Source organism: Vitis vinifera, chromosome 12, assembly GCF_030704535.1.
Source record: "Vitis vinifera cultivar Pinot Noir 40024 chromosome 12, ASM3070453v1".
Taxonomy (NCBI): Eukaryota; Viridiplantae; Streptophyta; class Magnoliopsida; order Vitales; family Vitaceae; genus Vitis; species Vitis vinifera.
This window is the reverse complement of record NC_081816.1, coordinates 6,910,358-6,931,128: the sequence shown is the minus strand read 5'-3', so window position 1 is coordinate 6,931,128 and position 20,771 is coordinate 6,910,358. Positions and strand designations below refer to the sequence as shown.

The following is a 20,771-nucleotide window of genomic DNA, read 5'->3' as shown; positions in this document are numbered from 1 at the left end:
TAGAAAAATGAACCGGTCCATGAGGATAGTTCAGCCATTTCGTGGTCCAACAACCGTACCTATGTTTCGCCGGCTCACTATCCCTTTTTGCCGCCATTTTCAACTGCCTGTTTTTCTTCTCATCCGTTTTCAAACCAAACAAAATCTCAATCTCCTGGTTACCCTAACAAACAAATACCCTCTTCTCTCCCTTGTTGAAAACGTCGTCCTTTTTGAGCAATTTCCGTTCCTACTTCCCATTTTCTTCATGGACATGGTCTGCAACCTCCAATGACCATGGACAAAGAAGGAGACTCAGTAGCTCCAAAACCCCGAAAGCAAAAATCTCGAGAAGTGAGCTCTCGGTTCCTCTCTCCCTCTTCAACATCTTCTCTGGTCGACGCCGCAACCCCATCTCTGAATCAAGCTCTATCTCCCGTCCGGCGAAAGACTGTGTCATCTGCCAACACCCGGAAGCATAGGAGCCTCGAAGACTCTGGATTGGCTCGGGGACTTTGGCCTTCATTGAGCCCTAGTGCTACTTCTTCTTCTTCTTCTTCTCTGCCGTCATCTTCTAATAGTAAACTAGACACTCTTGCTGATCATCTGGGAAATGAGAGACTGCAAGACCTTCTCGAGCGCAAAGACACCGAAAGGTCGTTGAAAAATGGTGCTTCTTTGTTTTACAGGCAAAGGAGTTGCAGTGAGTTCAATAGGTTTGAGGACGAAAAGGAAAGCCTGAAAGAGAATCATAGGCCAAGCATTGGAGGGTCTATGAGATACACCGGAAAGTTTCGGTTTCCGGGCAAATCCTCATCATCATCTTCTTCTTCTTCTTCCAAGTATTCGTCTCCTTCTTCCAGTGTAGTTCCTGGACGGTCTTCCGTCGATGAAAAAGCTCTTAGCCGGAAAGCATTTCAGCGAAAATTTGATTCTTTTTCAGATGGGCTCGATTCAGAGTCTGATCGGAGTAATGATTTTGGATCTTCAGTGAGCTCTAGAAAATCCGGCATTGAAGTTTCCTCCAAATATCTGAACGATGCCTCAACAAAGCCTAGAAGATGGCCCTCAGATTCAAACATCAATATCAATCCAGCATCAACCGATAATAACTCGCCGAGGTTGAAGAAGTTCACCATCCAAAATGCAATCAAGAGGGCGAATTCGCTGACGGGTTATGGCAGGGCAGCATCGCAGTGGGCTCTGTCGCCCGGGCGGGCTGGTTCCCAGCCCATGACAGTGGAGAATAAAGGAATACCCATGTCTTTTTCGAGTCTGAAGCCTCCTACCAGTCCTTCAAGAACCAAAGGTGTGGGGAATTTTCTCAGTTTGGGGCTCGAACTGTTCAAAAGCAAGAAATCTTCTCCCAGTACTGGTTCTTCTCTGGCTGGTAATACAGAGACAGTTCATCAGTTTCGGCTGCTCCACAATCGGTTGCTGCAATGGAGATTTGTGAATGCCAGAGCCGATTCTGTGAATCAAAACATAACCAACCAGACCCAGGTACAAACATTTTATTTTACTTTCTCCGTTACTCTTATGATCATCAGTCTGCCTGGATTCACAGCCAAAACTATATTTGCAGAGCAACTTAATATATGCTTTGGATAGTCTCACACAGTTGCAGCATTCTGTGGTACAAAAGAAATTGCAACTGGCCAGAGAAAATCTTGAAATGAAGCTCAACTTCATACTTCACTCTCAAGTCAGTAATGAGTTCAATAATTCGATAACTTTCTTATAGAAAACCTCGGTACCGACTCAATGACTCATGATATGTAATCATATACTTGCAGATTAGGCCACTGGAAGCTTGGGGAGATATGGAGAGGCAACACCTCTCAGCAGTTTCAGTGACTAAAGATTGCCTGAATTCTGTTGTTTGTAGGGTACCCCTGATTGAAGGGGCAGAGGTAGGCCAAAGAAACACTCTCATTTTCAGTGTCTAGTTCCAAATTAGGATCATTTTTGGTTAATGAAATTGAGCCTGTAGGTGAACTCACAATCAGCTTCCCTTGCACTTTGCCATGCCCTGGATCTCGCTGCGTCGATCAAGTCAATGCTGGCTACTTTCTCTTCCTCGGTATGCAGCAGTTTGTTATATAAGTTATTATCTGTAAATAGACATTTGTAGTCAGTGAAGAGATGATGATACCTTGTCAACAGGCTGGGAATACATTCTCATTGCTTTGGGAGTTGGCAGAGGTGGTGGCACAGGAGAAGTCCCATTTGGAGGAGTGCTTTGAGCTGCTGAGACTCATTTCTTCCCTGGAGGTAAATAACCAAACACACCTTGTATCAAATTTGTCTGCTTTCTTCAACACATCTTCATTGAATTCCCTTGTTTCGCTTGCAGATTCAGGAATGGAGTCTAAAGTGTACTGTTATTCAGTTAAACTTATGGCAGCATCAGGAAGAGATTGTTTCATAACTTCTTTCCACTTCAAGTCATAGCCATGGTTTGGCTCTCTAGACAGAAACTTGGAAGAGATGATCATTAGAGAGAGAGATTGAGATTATTGGGGGGTATGATTTGTGATTATGACTTACAGAATTAACATATATGTGATTATAATAAAGCCCTTGATTTTTATTTTTTATTTATTTTTCTTTTAACCTAATTAATAAGCATTTTTTTTTTAATTTTACTAAGTTCCATTAACTACACCCAATTCTTCTCTGCAAAAAAGTTGTGGCAACCTGCAATCCTTCCTGGGCTAACATGAACTCTTTGTTCACATAAGAAAGCCAATCCTGTTTGTTTGTTTGTTTGCAAGGAAAAATTTAACTCAGACCATTGAGTGTATCAAAAACTAATTCACAAAATTTCAAGGTGATTGCCCTTTGGTGTATGCTATCCCATATTTGATTAGCAATGGAGATAGGATTAATAGATGAATATACATAAATTTATTTTTTATTTTTTTTATTTACTTATATTGTAAAATAATTTTTTATTATTAAATTAAATTTGAGATTAAAAAGAAAGACTAAAAAAATATTTATAAAATATATTATAAAATAATATTAATATATGTATTATTTTATAAAATTTAAATATTTTAATCATAAAATATATTCTAAATATAAAAGAAATTTCATATTTTTTTTTCAAATAAAAAATATTATAATACAATATAATTTTTATTTTAAATATTAAAAATAATATATATTTTAATATTTTACTTATTTTACAAATTACATATAAATATATATTAATATATTTCAGTGGATATATAGTACATGAGGATCTTATGTCAATTAAATTTAACATTCAAAGATATTATATCTTATTGAAAACGGTTTTTATCTAATGATATATGATATTTTAGAATATGCATATCATATCCAATCAATCAAACTTCACTTTATTTTTGGATAATGACATATTTTTCTTGGAGATTAATGAAGAAAAAAGAAAAATAAAGAAAAAAAGTCAATTAACAAAAAGTCAACAAAATGCACTTGCACCAAAGTGGAAAAAGAAAAGGAAAACAAACAAAGAATACTGTTATTACCTATTTTCATGGTTTTAAAAATCAGATTGGTGGGTCACGATTCTGGTCTGGTTCAATCAATTGGACCGGAAAGTGTTTAGAGCAATTAAACTGGTGGTCCGACCAGCGAATCAGATTAACCAGGTGGTTTGGAGGGAATTGTCCAGTTCAATTTTTTTTTTCACCGTCTCCAATCCCCTTCAGCAGGACCCCCACCCCCCTTACAAAGCCATCCCGCGCTAGAAAAACTTTTTTTGCCCTTTTGAAAACCCCATTTCCTGGCAACCCCACTGGAACCGCCTTCTGCCCCCATCCCGCATTGGAAAAGTCCCTACAGGCATGACCCCCACCCCTCTTGCAAAGCCATCACTACGATCCCGTTATAACACCACCAATCCCCACTCGCGTGCGTTGGAAAAGCTCTTTTTGCCCATCGGAACCCCCTCCTTCCCCACCCCACGTTGGAAAAGCCCTTGTCAGCATGACCCCCACCCCCTTGCAAAGCCACCCCCGCAACCCCGCTATAACACCACCACTCCTTACTCGCGCGCGCTGGAAAAGCTCTTCTTGCCCATCGGAACCCCCTACTACCCCACCCCACGTTGGAAAAGCCCCTATCGACACGACCTCCACCCCTCTTGCAAAGCCACCCCCGCGATCCCGCTGGAACCCTTTACGCTAGAAAAGCCGAAAAACTCTTTCCATTTTTGCCCGTCAAAAGCCCCCTACCCGGCATTGGAAGTGGAAACCCCACCCCCCAAAACCCCACTGAAACCTTTTTTTGCTTGCTCTTCCCCTCTCTTCTTTCAAATTTAAAAAAAAAAAAAAAAAATTTGACCTCATCTCATTATTATTTATTTTCTTTTATATTTATTATTATTTTTTATTTCATAATGTTTAAAACTTATGATTTTAATTTAAATTAATGAAAACATTAAAATTTTAAATAAATTCCTAAATTTAAAATAAGTTTTTTATTTAAAAATTAATTTAAAATTTTTAAAATTAAAATTAAAATTATGATTTTAATTTGAAACTAATTTTATGATTTTCAAATAAAATTTTAATTTTTAAATAATATATAAATTATTATTTTTATAATTATTTTAAATTTTATAATTTATAAAATATATATTTATGACGTCACAAATTCGACCGCAGGTTCGACCAGTGGCCGATTCGATCAGTGAATCATGAATTGGTAACTTTTTCGATTCAATGATCAGTTCGGTTCTGAAAACATTGTCTATTTTCCCACAAAATAAACAAACATGTTTTCACCAAATTGATTGTTTTCATGCTTCCACGTGGTTTGCATGTGTAGGCCCAAATGATCAAAGTGTATGCTAGTATAACACACAAGTGGGGTTTTCATTTCAGCTGAAAATCCTGGCCTACATTCATATTAGTCTTTTCCCCATCTTTGACTCTCCAGTCAAAGCACTAAACCAATCGTCCGATTGTTATCTGCATCACCATCGATGCAAGTGCAGCACCAGGGCATCTTCTCATTCCACTCCCAAATGGGACGTACCTGAAATCCTGACCTTTCATTTCCATCACATGGTCAACCGTTTTCTCACACAAGTTGACCAAGAACCTCTCGGGTATAAACTCATTTGGATCTTCCCACAAGTTTGAGTCCTGCATGATGGCAAAGACACTAATCATGACGCGTGTATTGGCCTTGATATCATAGCTGTCGATCTTGCAATCTTGGATGCACTCTCTGATGATGAGCGGTGTTGATGTGTGGAATCTAAGGGTTTCTTTTACAACCGCTTGGAGGTAGGGGAGATTTGGGACGTTCAATTCTTTGACTAGCCTAGTGAACCCCACAATGAAATCGATCTCCTCCTTAATCTTTAGAAGGCACGTGGACAGTTGATGAGCTCCGTCATGGCCCATTGTGTGGTTGGTGATTGAGTGTCAATTCCTGCCAATAATATGTCCTGCCACATAGTAAAAAGACTGCTTTGTGAGCATACTATTTGACATTTTATTTAGAAAAGTCAATCCACCTGTCTAATTTATGTAAATAGAACTCACAAGGAAGAAAGACTTGATGTCAGTCTTGATCAACTTCAATTTAACATAAGGGTCTTCATGGATCTCCAATAGAATATCTATAAGATCTCTCATTTCTCTTCCGCCGCCATTCATCATCCCATTCTGATGCTCCTCCATGATATTCTCCACCAAACTGTCAAATTTTCCCAGTTTTGCTTCAAGTTTTTCTTATATCCAAACAAGTCCAATCTCCCCAAAGTATCTCCTATAGACAGCTTCCCTACAAGCTCCATCCCCTTTTTCACCAACTCCATCATCTCCTCAGCTTTATCATTGTTTCTACTACACTTTGTCCTCATCGCCTTCCTACACATGATATTGTTTGTTAACGTTGTCAGCTTCTTACTCAAATTCGAGGTTTCCCCTTTCATCGACCTCTGAATCAGTGTGTCCACGAGCTTTCCCATCTTTTCTTCTTGGATATGTATTAGGCATAATTTTAGGAATATTATTGTGTATATATTTGTTGTTAATATTTTCCTATATTAGAAGATTTCTTATTGTACTCTTTTAGGAGTTTACCTTATTTAGGACTCTAATGTATATAAGATAATCAAGGTGAATGAGAAATGTAAAAGTTTTTCTCCCAATTTTCTTTGTTCTCTACATGGTATCAGAGTCATGGTTGATCCATCGAAAGAAGGAGAAAAACTGTCAAATCCTTATTCTCTCAATTCGAATGGCAATCCTAGTAATATAATTACTCAGGTTCAATTGAGATGAGAGAATTATGATGAATGGGCATGGGCTATGCGGACTGCATTTCGTGCCAAGAAGAAATATGGATTTGTTGATGGAACGATCAAATAACTAGTTGAGAATGCACCAGAAATCGAAGATTGGTGGACGATGAATTCGATGTTGGTTTCTTGGGTGTTTAATACCATCGTACCCAAACTTCGATCAACCATCTCACACATGGAAATTGTGAAAGATTTGTGGGATGATATCAGGGAGAGATGTTCAATTGGCAATTGATTCATGCCTAGTCGGGTCTTTTAATCAAAATTATTTATAAATCCTATGACCTCATACTAGCGTAGCAAAGCTACTATAGTATAGCAGCTCTAGGGTCGAACTCTGGGATGAGTTTTCACTCTACCAGTGATAGACTCAAGATTAGAAATTGAATCTGATGATTTCCTTTGTCAAAAACTTAAAGTTTAAAAGAAAATAAAATTTGTTTTGAAAGTGGTGTTTAAAACTAAACTAACATAGAACTAAATAAAAAATGGAAGAAAGGAAGTCTCCCGGAGCTAAAGGTTGCTAAGATCAAGTTCAGAATGCAAAGTGGGAAATTCCAGATTTTACTCCTCGCATTGGGGACAACAACATAAAGGATGGTTGTTTCCCGAACCGGTATAGGTTTAACAATGAAGATTTAATCCATAAAAAGTCAATAGAAATGGTAGTCAAGTTCCATTAATGGCTTTAGACACTACGAGTCTTCACCTTGAGCCACTTCCCAATGGCTCGTACATGATAACTAATGGTCTGATGTGGATCTAGCAATAAGTATCCGTAGAGACCTAAAAACTTACCATGTATTGGCTATTCAAAGTGATTCTAAGGGATTTAAAGCAAAACTTTAGATTTAAAAGCCATTTATGAACTCCAACTACTTGTATTTAAAGCACGAGAGTTTTTCACTTTTGCATCTGGACTTTTCACCTAGCTTCCTTCACTCCAAGAAACCAAAGGTTTAGCCTCTCATCCTCTGGGAAAACATCCTCAGAGGTTGTTTGACTAGCAAGAAAAATACAATAAAAATGAGAAGATAAAAGCAGAGCAAAGCTCTGTATTTTTCTTCCTTTGAAACTATACAAAGGTTTCGTCCCGGTTATTCCGAGAACAGGCTCCCGAGAGATATTTATATGAAAATTACAATAATAATATCTACAAGGTTATTCATCCTTTTTCCTAACTTAATAACTAAGGAATCCTATAATTGGTGGGTTACAAGGAGAGTTTAGGGATTTAGACAACAAATATCTAAAGCAAAATATCCCAAAATACTCAAAATGTCGATCGAAAATATCAGGAAGGTTCAGGAGAACACCGCTGCACTGTATACTGAGAGAAAAACTATGCAGGTAAGCGTTATCAGAAGGTTCGGATATGTCTATCCGGAGAAGTTGAAGCGTCCTCCTCTCCCATCCGGCTGTGAAATATCCGGATGTAAAATGTCGGAGCACGGAACGTCCTCCTTTCCCATCTGGATGTGAGATATCCGGATGAGGTGGAATGCCAGCTAGATAGAATTTTTCCCCGTGTGCAAGGTGTAGGGACCCCTCTCCTGGATGACACGGAGCGCGCAAGACTATCTGGACTCCCTCTGGGAGAAGCACACGGCATTCATGAACATCACACCCGGATGATAGCATATCCTATCCGAATATGTTGTCCGGATGGAAAAAACATTGACTAAAGCGAGCAAGCCTTGCAATTTCAAACTTCATTCCGAAAGACTATCACAGCCCATGTTCCACCGCTCTCTAATGATGTGTCCGGACATCTTTCACTCCTTGTATTCCGGATCTGCTTATGGCAAAGGACTTCAAAGCTTCGGTTCTACATGTTTCTGAGCTTTCCATTGCTTTGCCAAGGATTCCAAAGAACTCTCCTCAATCTCTGATTGCTTTGGTGATCAAAAAGCTATCAAAACACCAAAACTTAACACAATTTGATTAGAATTGATTGCAAGGGTCCTTAATATGTTAATTGGGTTAAAAGGTGATAACTACTACTCAAAAGCATTTAAAAGAGTTAATTACAGGCTATCAAATAGTACTTTTTGAGTAGTAATTAGCAATGGACCACGGGTGCAATAGTTGAGATCAGATTTGGCAAATTGCAAATAGAATGGGCAAACCATTGTCACCTATTATGGTCAGCTCAAAATGATTTGGGATGAAATGAATAACTATGACAAGATACCGGTATGTAATTGCGCTGGATGTAAGTGTAATCTAATGATCATCTTGGAAAAGAAACGTGAAAAAGAGAGGGTACATCAGTTCCTGATGGGTTTGGATGAAGAAGTATACGATACTGTGCATTCAAATATCCTTAGCACTGAACCCTTGTTGAACTTGAATCGACCTTATGCTATGGTTGCGCAACAAGAAAGGATGAGAACTGTGACTTGTACAAAAAAAGAAAGAGGGAATCCAATGAGTTTTGCGATGAAAACAGAATGTCAAAATTCAAGGAGTGAAGCAAAAGATAAAAACATGGTGTACACAAATTGTAAATGAGAAGGATATGATGCAGATACTTGTTTTCAATTAATTGGGTACCCTGAATGGTAGGGTAACAGACTAAGAACAAACGTTTCTGAACGTGGAGATGGGCATAAACGTGGTGCTCATGGAGGACATGATAAGGGGGGGACTACTCGGGCAAATGCAGCTACAACAAATGATGTCGATAAAAAGGGAATTGGGGGCTTGAATGATGAACAATGGGCCACATTGATGGGAATGTTGAGTGCTCATAAAATTGGTACTAACGAGAAGTTGATGGGTAAGCAAGGTCAATTACCTTGGATCATTGATTCAGGAGCTTCCAATCATATGACTAGTGTGTATACATGTATGAGAGAAGTAAAAGATATTGATCCATGTCCGGTTGGTTACCAGATGGAGTGGAGATCATGGCCTTGAAGGAAGGAATTGTTTGTCTTGGAGGAGAATTGAAATTGCATAATGTTCTTTTTGTACCAAAATTAAAATGCAATTTGATTTCTGCATCTCAACTTCTTAGAGATTTGGGTTTGGTGATTCAACTAACTGACAAATTTTGTGTTATACAGGACCGAAGTACGAGGAAGGTGATTGGAGTGGGTGAGCAATGTGAGGGTCTTTACTTTCTCAAGGGAGCAGCTTCAGTTCATGCTTTCAAGATGAATGGTGTTACTTCTTTTGAGCTTTGGCATAGGCGAATGGGACATCCTTCTTCTAAGGTGTTAGGATTGATTCCTGAAGTAGTATGTAATAATAAAAATGAAAATAAGGTTTGTGATGTTTGTTTTAGAGCTAAGCAAACAAGAGAAATGTTCTCTTCTAGTGAAAATAAAGCCAAATAATGTTTTGATTTAATTCATTGTAATTTATGGGGACCCTATAGAGTTCCAGCTTCTTTTGGAGCACTTTATTTTTTTACCATCGTGGATGATTGCTCTCGTGTTGTTTGGATATATTTGTTGAATGGGAAAATGAAGTAGGTTTTGTTCTTAAGAAATTCATGGCACTGATTCAACGACAATTTCAAAAAGACGTCAAAATTGTGCGAAGTGACAATGGTAGTGAATTTATGTGTCTGAAAGAATATTTTGATGAGATTAGGATTGTGCATCAAACTTCATGTGTTGGTACTCTCCAACAGAATGGGAAAGTGGATAGAAAACATCGCCATATCCTGAATGTGGCGAGAACATTGCGATTTCAAGCACATTTGCCTCTTGAATTCTAGAGCGAATGTATTCTCGCGGCTAGTTATTTAATCAATAGAACTTCATCTGTGCTGTTAAATGGCAAAAGTCCTTATGAAATTTTATTTGGACAAAAACCATCTTATCAGAGTGTTCGAATCTTTGGATGTTTATGTTATAGTCACAATTTGAACCGAGACAATGATAAGTTTGCTAGTCAAAGTAAAAAATGCATCTTTGTTCGGTATTCGTTTGACAAGAAAGGATGGAGACTTTATGACTTGGAAACCGACAAATATTTTGTTTCCTGTGATGTGGTGTTCGTTGAAACTGATTTTCCATTCGCCTTTAAGGATGTTACTACTGATGATTTAAATGTCTACAGAACACACAATTGGAGCGCTGGTATTGAAGTAGATTGTGATGAAGGGGAGTTGACCAATGCAGATGTTAGTGCTAAAGAGGGAAATTTAGAGGATGACGTTGTGGAAGAGGATAATACTGTAGATGAATCTCTTGGAAGGGGACAACGAGTTAAGGTGTCATCTGTTCATTTGAAGGACTATGTGACTCACACCATCAAATCAGGTCTTTTAGTGCACTCACCGTTCCAATCAAATTCCTTAGGACATGAACCAACTACATATGCAGAAGCAGCAAAAAAAGAATGTTGGAGAGATGCAATGAGAAAAGAAATTCAAGCTCTTGAGGAAAATGGGACTTGGACCTTGGTTGATCTACCACCTGGGAAGAAAGCAATCGGAAGCAAGTGGGTTTATAAGATTAAATACCACTCCGATGGAAGTGTAGAATGTTGAAAGGCGAGATTGGTGATACTTGACAATAATTAAGTTGAATGAATAGATTACCATGAGACTTTTGCTCCTACAACCAAGATGGTTACTGTGCGCACTTTTCTTGTTGTTGCTGCTGCAAAGAATTGGAATTTGCATTAGATAGATGTGCAAAATGCGTTTTTGCATAGTGACTTGGATGAAGAGGTTTACATGAAAATGCCACCTGGTTTTGCTTCCAGTTTTTCTAGGAAGGTATGTAAACTTCGAAAGTCTTTATATGGTTTACGCCAAGTTCCTTGATGTTGGTTTGCTAAATTGGCAGAATGTTTGAAAAAGTTTGGTTTTCAACAATCAAGTTCTGATTACCCTCTCTTTACTTTCCGAGATGGAATTGTTCAGATGAATATTCTGGTCTACGTTGATGACCTTATTATTTCGGGCACTAATGAGGTAGTTGTCCAACGATTTAAGGATTATTTAAACCAATGCTTTCATATGAAAGACTTGGGCAAGTTGAAGTATTTTTTGGGGATTGAGGTGGCTCGAAATTCCGAGGGTTTGTTCTTATGTCAATAGAAATATGCATTGGATATTGTTAGGAATTTGAGGCTAATCCAACCTATGGTAATCACCCTAGAGAGGAGGGGGGTGAATAGGGTGATGGTCTCTTTTCGCAACTTTAAATAAGTGAATGCAAAAGACAATTATATGCAAGTATATAATAATCAATATATAGACAATTGCATATAAATTAAAGAGTAGGGAAGAGAGAATGCAAACACAAGAGTTTATACTGGTTCGGTGCAACCTGGCCTACATCCACTTTCCTCTAGCTTTAATCCCAAGGTTGAGGTTCCACTAATCCAAGGCTTCCAAACCAAGCCTTGAAGCAATACAATTGGATTATGGTTCCAATTCACTCTCTTGGACTTTTGGCTCCAAGCACCCTTTACACTTCTCAAGAGATATCCCACTCTTGAACAACCCCTCAAGTGATACCCCACACTTGAGAAACTTCCTCTCAAAGATTTACAAATGAATGATCTCTCAAAAATCCTAGCATAAAAACTTTAAGCTCAAATGATACAAGAAAAACTAGGATTGAATGGTGCACTAAGGATATGCAAGTTGTAGAACAATGGTGCACTAAAAAACACTCTTCCAATGCTCAAATATAATCAAGAAAGGTTTGGGAAGGTTAAACTTATGAAACAATGAAGATTGGAGCATTTTTATAGAAGAAAAAAATCAAACTAGCCGTTGGGGGTTTGATCGGTCGAGGTAGGGGTCGACCGGTTGACTTGCCGTTAGCATTTAATGCTTGGCAAGTGATCATTGGGCCTCAACCGGGCCTCAACCAGACCTCAACCGGTTGAGGTTCAACCTTGACCGGGAAGAGAAGGCCACTAGGAGAAAGAGAAACTTTTTGGCCTCCCTTAACCGGTCCTCGACCAGACGAGCACAACCAGTCGACCGGTTGAACCGGTTGAGCCATTTTTGGCTCAACACCCAACATTTTTCAACTTAAAACCTTTTAACACAAGTTTGAAAATCATTTAACACAAATTTTTAGTTGAAAACATGAAATCATCCAATTCTTAAGATATTTAAAACAATATTACTCTTGGATGATTTTGGTGCATAAATAAATAATGAAATGCATGAAAGTCCTAATGCACTAACAACCTTACAAAGAGCTCTTATGAAGCTTTGGTCTTGAAAAACTCTTCTCTTTGAGGTGGTCTTCTTCTTCATGATTTCTCATTGACTTGATTTGTCTTTGTGATTGCCACTTTGGAAATCGTCTTGCCTAATCACACTTGAAATATGATCATTAGTTCTAAACCTTATTTTGTTATCATCAAAATCAAGATTAACCAAACCTTGGTTTCACAATCTCCCCCTTTTTTATGATGACAAAACCAAGGTTGCTAAAAAGCTCCCCCTCAATATATGCTCCTTTGAATTTAGAAAATTTTCAAGTTTAGAAACTTCAAGGAGTATATTAAGGATGCTCAAAATGATATAATCAAACATAAATAGCATAAAAAGCATTTAGCAATTTGGCAAGACATTATTATTAAAAATGATGCATACAAATATAACCAATAAAGTACATAACATCAATATGAATAGGATTGCTAAAACAATATTGAAATATCTTCCTAAGTTAACAACCTACCATTACTTCTCTTCCTTTTTGTCATTAACAAAAAGTTTCAATAAAGTATATAAGGGAAATCACATGTTATCAAAAGTTTAAAAAATAAACAATAAGCATGATATGATTTCTCATGAAAATGAATCTCCCTATTTTTCATTTGAGAATAGTTTCCAAATAAAAGATTGCTCATCTTTAGAGCATTCCCAATTTAAAGCATTGATTTGGAAAAATATATATGGGAGAACATATGCATATAAAAAGATATATAACATGCATTGAATAACATTTTTAGGGCATACAAGCATATGATCATTTAGTTTTGCCTAGGTGTAAAAAAACTTTCTTTTTAATCCAACCTTGGTTTAACAAATATACTAATTTTATCAAAGTGATACCAAATGATATATTATTAATGTGCCAAAAATATACCAAGTGTTAGCAAAAATGATATTGACAAATTAAGCTTTTAGAAAGGATACCATTACCAATATCATCAATGCATTCTTTCCATGGTAAGCATATCCTCCTTCTTGCATGGATCCCTACAAAACAAATTTACCTTTGGTACCCACATCTTTTTGGGTCCTAAAGGGTTAGTATTTCTTTCCTTTGGAATCCAAAATAATTTATAGTTTTGAAGAACACGAGGAGATTTTTTTTAAAGGACAAATATCACTAATGTGACCTCCTCTAAAGATTGCAAATAGTTAAAGGCAAAAAACTAGAGGCTTCCTTTACAAAATAATTAAAAAAAAATGATTTTTGAAAAGCTTGTAGGCTAGCCTCTTTTTATCAAAAATGTATTAAAAGTCTTTTGGCCATTTGAGAATTTTTAACTCCTCATTTTCCTTTTTAAAAGAGATTTTTGCCTTCTCAATATTTTCAAAATTTTCATTATGCTCATTGAGCTCATTTTGAAGACAAGAATTCTTTTTCTTAAGAGAAATATTTTTGAAAACAAGTTTTTCAAGATCAAAATATAATTCTTGAAGTGCATCTTGAAATTCAAAATGGTTAGAGTTGGAGTTTACCTCATCTTGATGTTCTTCCAAAGCCATGAAGCACGTGTTGGCATCTTCATTTGTGCATTCTTCTTCCATGGAGTCTTCATCACTTTCAGTTTCACTCTCTTCCTCTTCATCATCATTTGTTAAAGCCATGAAGGCTATACTTTTCTCATTTTCTTCAACTCTTTGATGATTGTACAATTCTATCTCATAAGTCATGAGTGACCCAATGAGTTCTTCAAGTGAAAGCTTGGTGAGATCCTTTGCTTCTTGAATAGCCGTCACTTTTGTTTCCCATTTCTTTGGTAGAGACCTTAAGATCTTCATGACTTTCTCTACTTCGGTGTAGGTCTTTCCCAAGGCTTCAAGTTCATTCACAATCACAATGAACCTCGAAAACATCTCAACAATAGATTCAAAATCCTTTATAGAAAATAATTCATAATTATGCACAAGGATATTGATTCTAGACTCTTTAACTTGGTTGTTTCCCTCATAAGTATTTTCTAATAGTCTCCAAATTTCTTTAGCCTACTTACAATGCCAAATACGATTAAATTCATTTCTATCAATAGCACAATGTAAGATAAAAACGGCTTTGGCATTTAATTGAACTTTCTTTCTATCAAGTTCATCTCATTCATGCTTAGGTTTTGGAACTATCACTCCATTTTCTAATTTTGAAGGAATGTGGGGACCATCTTCAATGACATCCCATAAATCAAGATTAATAGATTGGAGAAACCAAGTCATTTTGGTTTTCCAATAGGGATAATCGGTTCCCCGTAAAAAGTGGAGATTGGTTGGTTGAAAAGCTTTCAATATGGGATGAGCTTGATGGATTAGCCATTACTTCTTAGACGGTTAAGTCTTAAATAAGAAGTCTTGCTCCGATACCAATTATTAGGAATTTGAGACTAATCCAACCTATGGTAATCACCCTAGAGAGGAGGGGGGGTGAATAGGGTGATGATCTCTTTTCGCAAATTTAAACAAGTGAATGCAAGAGACAATTATATGCAAGTATATAATAATCAATATATAGACAATTGCATATAAATTAAAGAGTAGGGAAGAGAGAATGCAAACACAAGAGTTTATACTGGTTCGGCGCAACCTGGCCTACATCCACTCTTCTCTAACTTCAATCCCGAGCTTGAGGTTCCACTAATCCAAGGTTTCCAAACCAAGCTTTCAAGCAATACAATTGGATTATGGTTCCAATTCACCCTCTTGGACTTTTGGCTCCAAGCACCCTTTACACTTCTCAAGAGATATCCCACTCTAGTACAACCCCTCAAGTGATACCCCACACTTGAGAAACTTCCTCTCAAAGATTTACAAATAAATGATCTCTCAAAAATCCTAACACAAAACTTTAAGCTCAAATGATACAAGAAAAACTAGGATTGAATGGTGCACTAAAGATATGCAAGTTGTAGAACAATGGTGCACTCAAAAACACTCTTCCAAGGCTCAAATATAATCAAGAAAGATTTGGGAAGGTTAAACTTATGAAACAATGAAGATTGGAGCCTTTTTATAGAAAAAAAAAAGTCAAACTAGTCGTTAGGGGTTCGACCGGTTGACTAACAATTAGCATTTAATGCTTGGCAAGTGATCGTTGGGCCTCAATCGGACCTCAACCGGTTGAGGTTCAACCTTTATCAAGAAGAGAAGGCCATTGGGAGAGAGAGAAACTTTTTGGCCTTCCTCAATCGGTCATTGACCAGACGAGCACAACTGGTCATCGATCGGACGAGCACAACTGGTCGACTGATTGAACTTGTTGAGCCATTTTTTGGCTCAATACCCAACATTTTTCAACTTAAAACCTTTTAACACAAGTTTGAAAATCATTTAACACAAGGTTTTAGTTGAAAACATGAAATCATCCAATTCTTAAGATATTTAAAACAATATTACTCTTGGATGATTTTGGTGCATAAATAAATAATTAAATGCATGAAAGTCCTAGTGCACCAACAACCTTACAAAGAGATCTTATGAAGCTTTGGTCTTGAAAAACTCTTCTCTTTGAGGTGGTCTTCTTCTTCATGATTTCTCATTGGCTTGATTTGTCTTTGTGATTGCCACTTTGGAAATCGTTTTGCCTAATCACACTTGAAATATGATCATTAGTTCTAAACCTTGTTTTGTTATCATTAAAATCAAAATTAACCAAACCTTGGTTTTATAAATATAATTTCCGAAACTAGTTTGTTGGGAGCTAAACCGACCAAGACATTTCTTAAGTAGAATCATAAACTAGCACTTGTAATAGGTCCGATTTTGAAGGATCCAACTCCGTATAGGCGCTTAGTGGGTCGCCTTATTTATTTGACCATCACACGTCCTGAGTTGTCTTACTGTGTTCATATTCTAGCTCAGTTCGTGTAGTAGCCAAAGCAAAATCATTTAGCAGCAACTCTGCGTGTTGTTCGTTATTTGAAAGGCAATCCAGGACAAGACATCTTTTTAAGTGCCCACTGTGATATGAAGTTGTATGGTTATTGTGACTTTGATTAGGCTAGTTGTCCTCTAACTCGACGATCTTTGACAGGATATTTCGTTTTCTTAGGAAATTCTCCAATTTCTTGGAAAACCAAGGAGCAACTAATTGTATCTCGCTCTTTTGCTGAAGCAGAGTATCAGTCTATGACTACCACTACTTGTGAACTGAAGTGGTTAAAAGGTTTGCTAAGATCTCTTGGTGTTGATCATTTTGGACCAATGAGTCTCTACTATGATAGTCAAGCAGCGTTGCACATAACTGCTAATCCAATATACCACGAACGCACGAAACATATTGAGGTTGATTGTCATTTTATTCGTGACAAGATCAACTCGGGGAATATCGTGACCAAATATGTTCATACTTCAGTTCAACTTGCTGATATTTTAACAAAAGCTTTGGGCATGAATCAATTTGATGTTCTTTTGCGCAAATTGGGCATTTTGGATATTCATGCTCCAACTTTAGGGGGAGGGGGTATTAGGCATAATTTCAGGAATATTATTGTGTATATATTTGTTGTTAATATTTTCCTATATTAGAAGATTTCTTATTGTACTTTTTTAGGAGTTTACCTTATTTAGGACTCTGATGTATATAAGATAATCAAGGTGAATGAGAAAAACATAAGTTTTTTTCCCAATTTTCTTTGTTCTCTACAATATGTTTGAAGCGGTCGAGGGTGGGAACAGCAAGAAGCTTTGTTAGGCACAGTTTCTTCATGAAGTGCCAGTATGGGCCATACTCTGCCATGATGAACTTGGATCCTCTGTAGATGAAGTGGTCTGAGGAACTGAATTCAGGGCGGGAGGCGAAGGCTAGTTCATGGGTTTCCATGACTTGTTTAGCAATCGTAACGTTGGATACAACGATACAAGTTGATGAACTGAGACGAAACTGCATAAGGGGATCGTAACGAGCGGCTAGGGTTTGAAAGTTTTTGGGAAGGGTACTGGTGGTGAGGAGATGGAGGTAGCCGATGATGGGGAGCATTGGGAGGCTAGATGGAGGTCGAGATGCATTGGGAGGTTTTACCAGGGTTTTGAGGAAGGAGATGAGGAAGAGGCTTGGAATGATACAAAGGATGTATGGAAAGAAGTAGAAGGTAGTACTAGTGTTCATGGCCTTGGCAAGGAAGCTAAAATATTATCTTCTTCCTCTCTAGCAGGTCTGAAACAGTAGATATATAGTGTGGGAGAATGAAAATATTGCTCATAGGGCTACGAGGTGTATATTGAGGCCATGATATCATGTATGTATATATAGTGTTGGTGGCTTTCTCTTTGTCTTTTGGACACTTGGAGAAAACATTGAATATTAAGGCTATGTTTGGTTCCCGGAAAATGCTAAGGAAAGAAAAAAAAATCATGTGGAAAATTATTTTCTTTAGTTTGGGTGACATGGAAAATATGATGAAAAAAAAATATAAAAAAAATATTAAAGAAAATATCATAATATTTTCCCTACTATTTTCCTTAAAAAAATAATGAGGAAAATAAGAGAAAAAGAAAAGGAAAAAATTGGGGGAAATTTTATCGGGCTCTTGGTATTGTCTTCACCGAGTCTAGTGTCAAATACGCTACTGTTCCTTAAACAGACTGAGCCTACAGGGAAATATGCGTTTCCGATAGAGGAACCATCATCGCCTAAGGTTTCTTGTATGGGAAAAGTGAGATCGAAGAAGGACCGAAAATCATCGGTGGAGATGGCGATGACGGCAATGGAAGCAAAGATGGTAAGATCAAAATCCGGAAAACATAAAAAATGTGGATTATGGAAGAACCTTAAGTCAATATTCCCAACCGGTTGTCAAGCAAAGCCAATCAAGGGAGTTCCAGAGCTGCTAAAACAATCATCTCCAAGAAACAGCTTCACAGTGAGAGCACGGGAGATGCACACAAGCGAATCGGAGTCGGAGCCTCCCACTATGGGAGGGGTGTAATGATTCACATCCGGTCTGAGATTCGATTCGTGGATAGACGATATGGAAGTAGACATGGAAAAATTAGAGTCGTTGGATCGAGATTCCATATGGAGACGACGTGCAATGGCCCCACCAAAGGAAGTTGATTGATGTCGTGATTGGCAGTGTGTGGGACACGCCTCAGCTTAAATGGGTTGTTGGGTTGACGTGTCATCCCCATATTTTTAAAGTAAAAAGTAAAAAAAACTAGAGTTTTCAACGTATTGGTTTTTGGATTTTATTTTTTCCTCTGCTCATTTAATATATGATTTTTGTTTGGTAAACCAAAAAAAAAAATGAATTCTTTTTTCTTTCCCTTGGATTTTCCATAAATAACCAAATAAGTGAAAAAATTTATATTTGTCCTTAGCTTTTTCTTTTCTTCCATTTTTCCTCCCAATTTTTTTCTCTCGCATTTTTCGGGAACCAAACATAGCCTAAGGGTTTCTTTGAATGCCCTTATCCCAGATAAAAAGACGATATAGTACTGAGGGTGGTGACGTGTCCTTCTCAATGTAATCACGTTTTATACATTATTTGAGATATAAAAAGCCTTTTCAAAAAGTGTGACCTAGGCATGTATAAATGTTCCTGTAGTGAATAGAGAAAAATGTGGAAAACATAATAGAAAACCGTTTTTATCTCTAAAAAAAACCCTCACAAAAAATGTGATTGGGCCATGTATAAATGTCTTTACTCTAAACAAAGAAAAGTGTGAAAAACATAATAGAAAACCATTTTTTCTCAACAAAAAAAAAAAATTATATAAAATGCGATTATATTGAGCAAAGGTACATGTCGTTTTATTTGCCGTCAACCTGAGTGTAGTTGGTGAAACTACACTAATTTTGCTCTTTAATCGTTCAAAGTGAGTTGTTAATAAGGGCTTTGTCAGGATGTCGGCCACTTGATCGAAAGTAGGAGCATACTAAACTAGTAACTGCTTAGCCATTACTTTTTCTTTAATAAAATACAAATCTAGTTCCATATGCTTTGTTCGTGAGCGCAATATTGGATTAGATGACAACAAAACGGTGCTCAAATTATCATATTGGAGATGATGCCATTCAAACATTACATGAAAAATAGACATCAATTAAAATGAGCCCTCAATTAACTGTTATCGAGTGTTTTTTAAAATTGTTATATGCAATACTTTATTTCTAATAATTCTCCATATTTATGTAATTATGTTTTAAAATAAGTCTAAAGACATAAATAAAAATATTTGAAAACAATTAATAAATGTTCTCTCAAATCACTTAAAACTTATTCTTCTTTTTTTTTTTTCTAGAAAATATACAGAAAATTATTTTCAAAAACAATTATCATAGAGACCTATGTTCTCAAGTTTTCAACACCAAAAACCTATCCCTTGATTGTTATAACAAATTTTGGATAAGATTTTTACTCCTACCATATTTGAAAACAAATGTACAAAATTTTGAACATCAAAGAAGTAAAAAAAAAAAAAAAAATACAACTAAGAAAAAGCGAAGAAAACGAGCTTGCATCAATCCGTGTAAATAACGTTCTCTCTAGGCTCAAAAGAGCTTTTATGGCTTTAAAACACATCTATAGGATTAAGAAGAGTTCATACTTATATAGTGTTAGAAACTTTCCCTTCTATTCGATGTGGGATGTCACAAACACCCTCTGACATAATTACTAGGCCAAACAAACCCTCACACCGGGACCCTTCATACAGATACAATGTATTCGTTGTGTCCCCTAGGATTGAGAGACCAAATAGACAAACAAACCCTTACATGAGCATTAGGGATTGGTTCTAATACTATTTAGGGAGAATTGTGTTTTGGGCCCAACTAGGCCCAAAAATTAACATTTGGTCCATATATCATGCATATTTAAGCCCAAAGACCCAAACAAAATATGAAAATTAAGATGAAAGATATTGTCTTTCATTAATCCCTAAAATACTTGTAACCCTTACATAGACACAAGTGAGTGTAAATTTTAATTTTTTTTGTGTTTTTTTTCTCTTTTCTATTCCTTACTAAGTCTTACTCATTTCTAACTTTTCTTTTTCTTTTTTTTCCAATCTATATTTCTATTTTATGTCAAATAAAAAAAATAATGTTTTTTTTATTTTTTATTTTTAAAGATATTGAATCTTTTTGCTCTTATTATAAGCAATGATAAAATTTTGGGATTTTTCATCCAAATATTTTTTATCTTTTTGTATTTATCTTTTAGTTTAATTTTCATTTTTTATTTTAAATTTATATTACCCTTTCATTTATATTTTTCCTCTTATTTTTAATTATTTTTATATTTTCTACATTAACCATATTTTAAAAAATTTTAAAATTGACTATCACTTCAC

The 20,771-nt window shown here is 36.5% G+C and overlaps 1 protein-coding gene across 1 annotated transcript; it reads left to right on the top strand.

Annotated features, from left to right (window-relative positions):
- The first annotated feature begins 76 nt into the window (after positions 1–76).
- Positions 77–2,559, top strand: LOC100253339 (QWRF motif-containing protein 3). The gene is made up of 6 exons (XM_002273045.4): positions 77–1,482; positions 1,565–1,684; positions 1,776–1,892; positions 1,973–2,062; positions 2,146–2,253; positions 2,336–2,559. Exons 1-6 carry the CDS (start codon positions 271–273, stop codon positions 2,408–2,410), a joined length of 1,722 nt encoding a protein of 573 aa, XP_002273081.2. The 5' UTR covers positions 77–270; the 3' UTR covers positions 2,411–2,559.
- Positions 2,560–20,771: the final 18,212 nt, after the last annotated feature.

What these genes read in the sequence shown, in the direction of transcription:
- LOC100253339 (XM_002273045.4), top strand. Translation starts at nt 271, where the DNA reads ATGACCATGGACAAAGAAGGAGACTCAGTAGCTCCAAAACCCCGAAAG. An exon ending in TGGCTACTTTCTCTTCCTCG is followed by an intron (nt 2,063 to 2,145) that starts GTATGCAGCAGT and finishes CCTTGTCAACAG; the next exon opens with GCTGGGAATACATTCTCATT. An exon ending in GACTCATTTCTTCCCTGGAG is followed by an intron (nt 2,254 to 2,335) that starts GTAAATAACCAA and finishes TTTCGCTTGCAG; the next exon opens with ATTCAGGAATGGAGTCTAAA.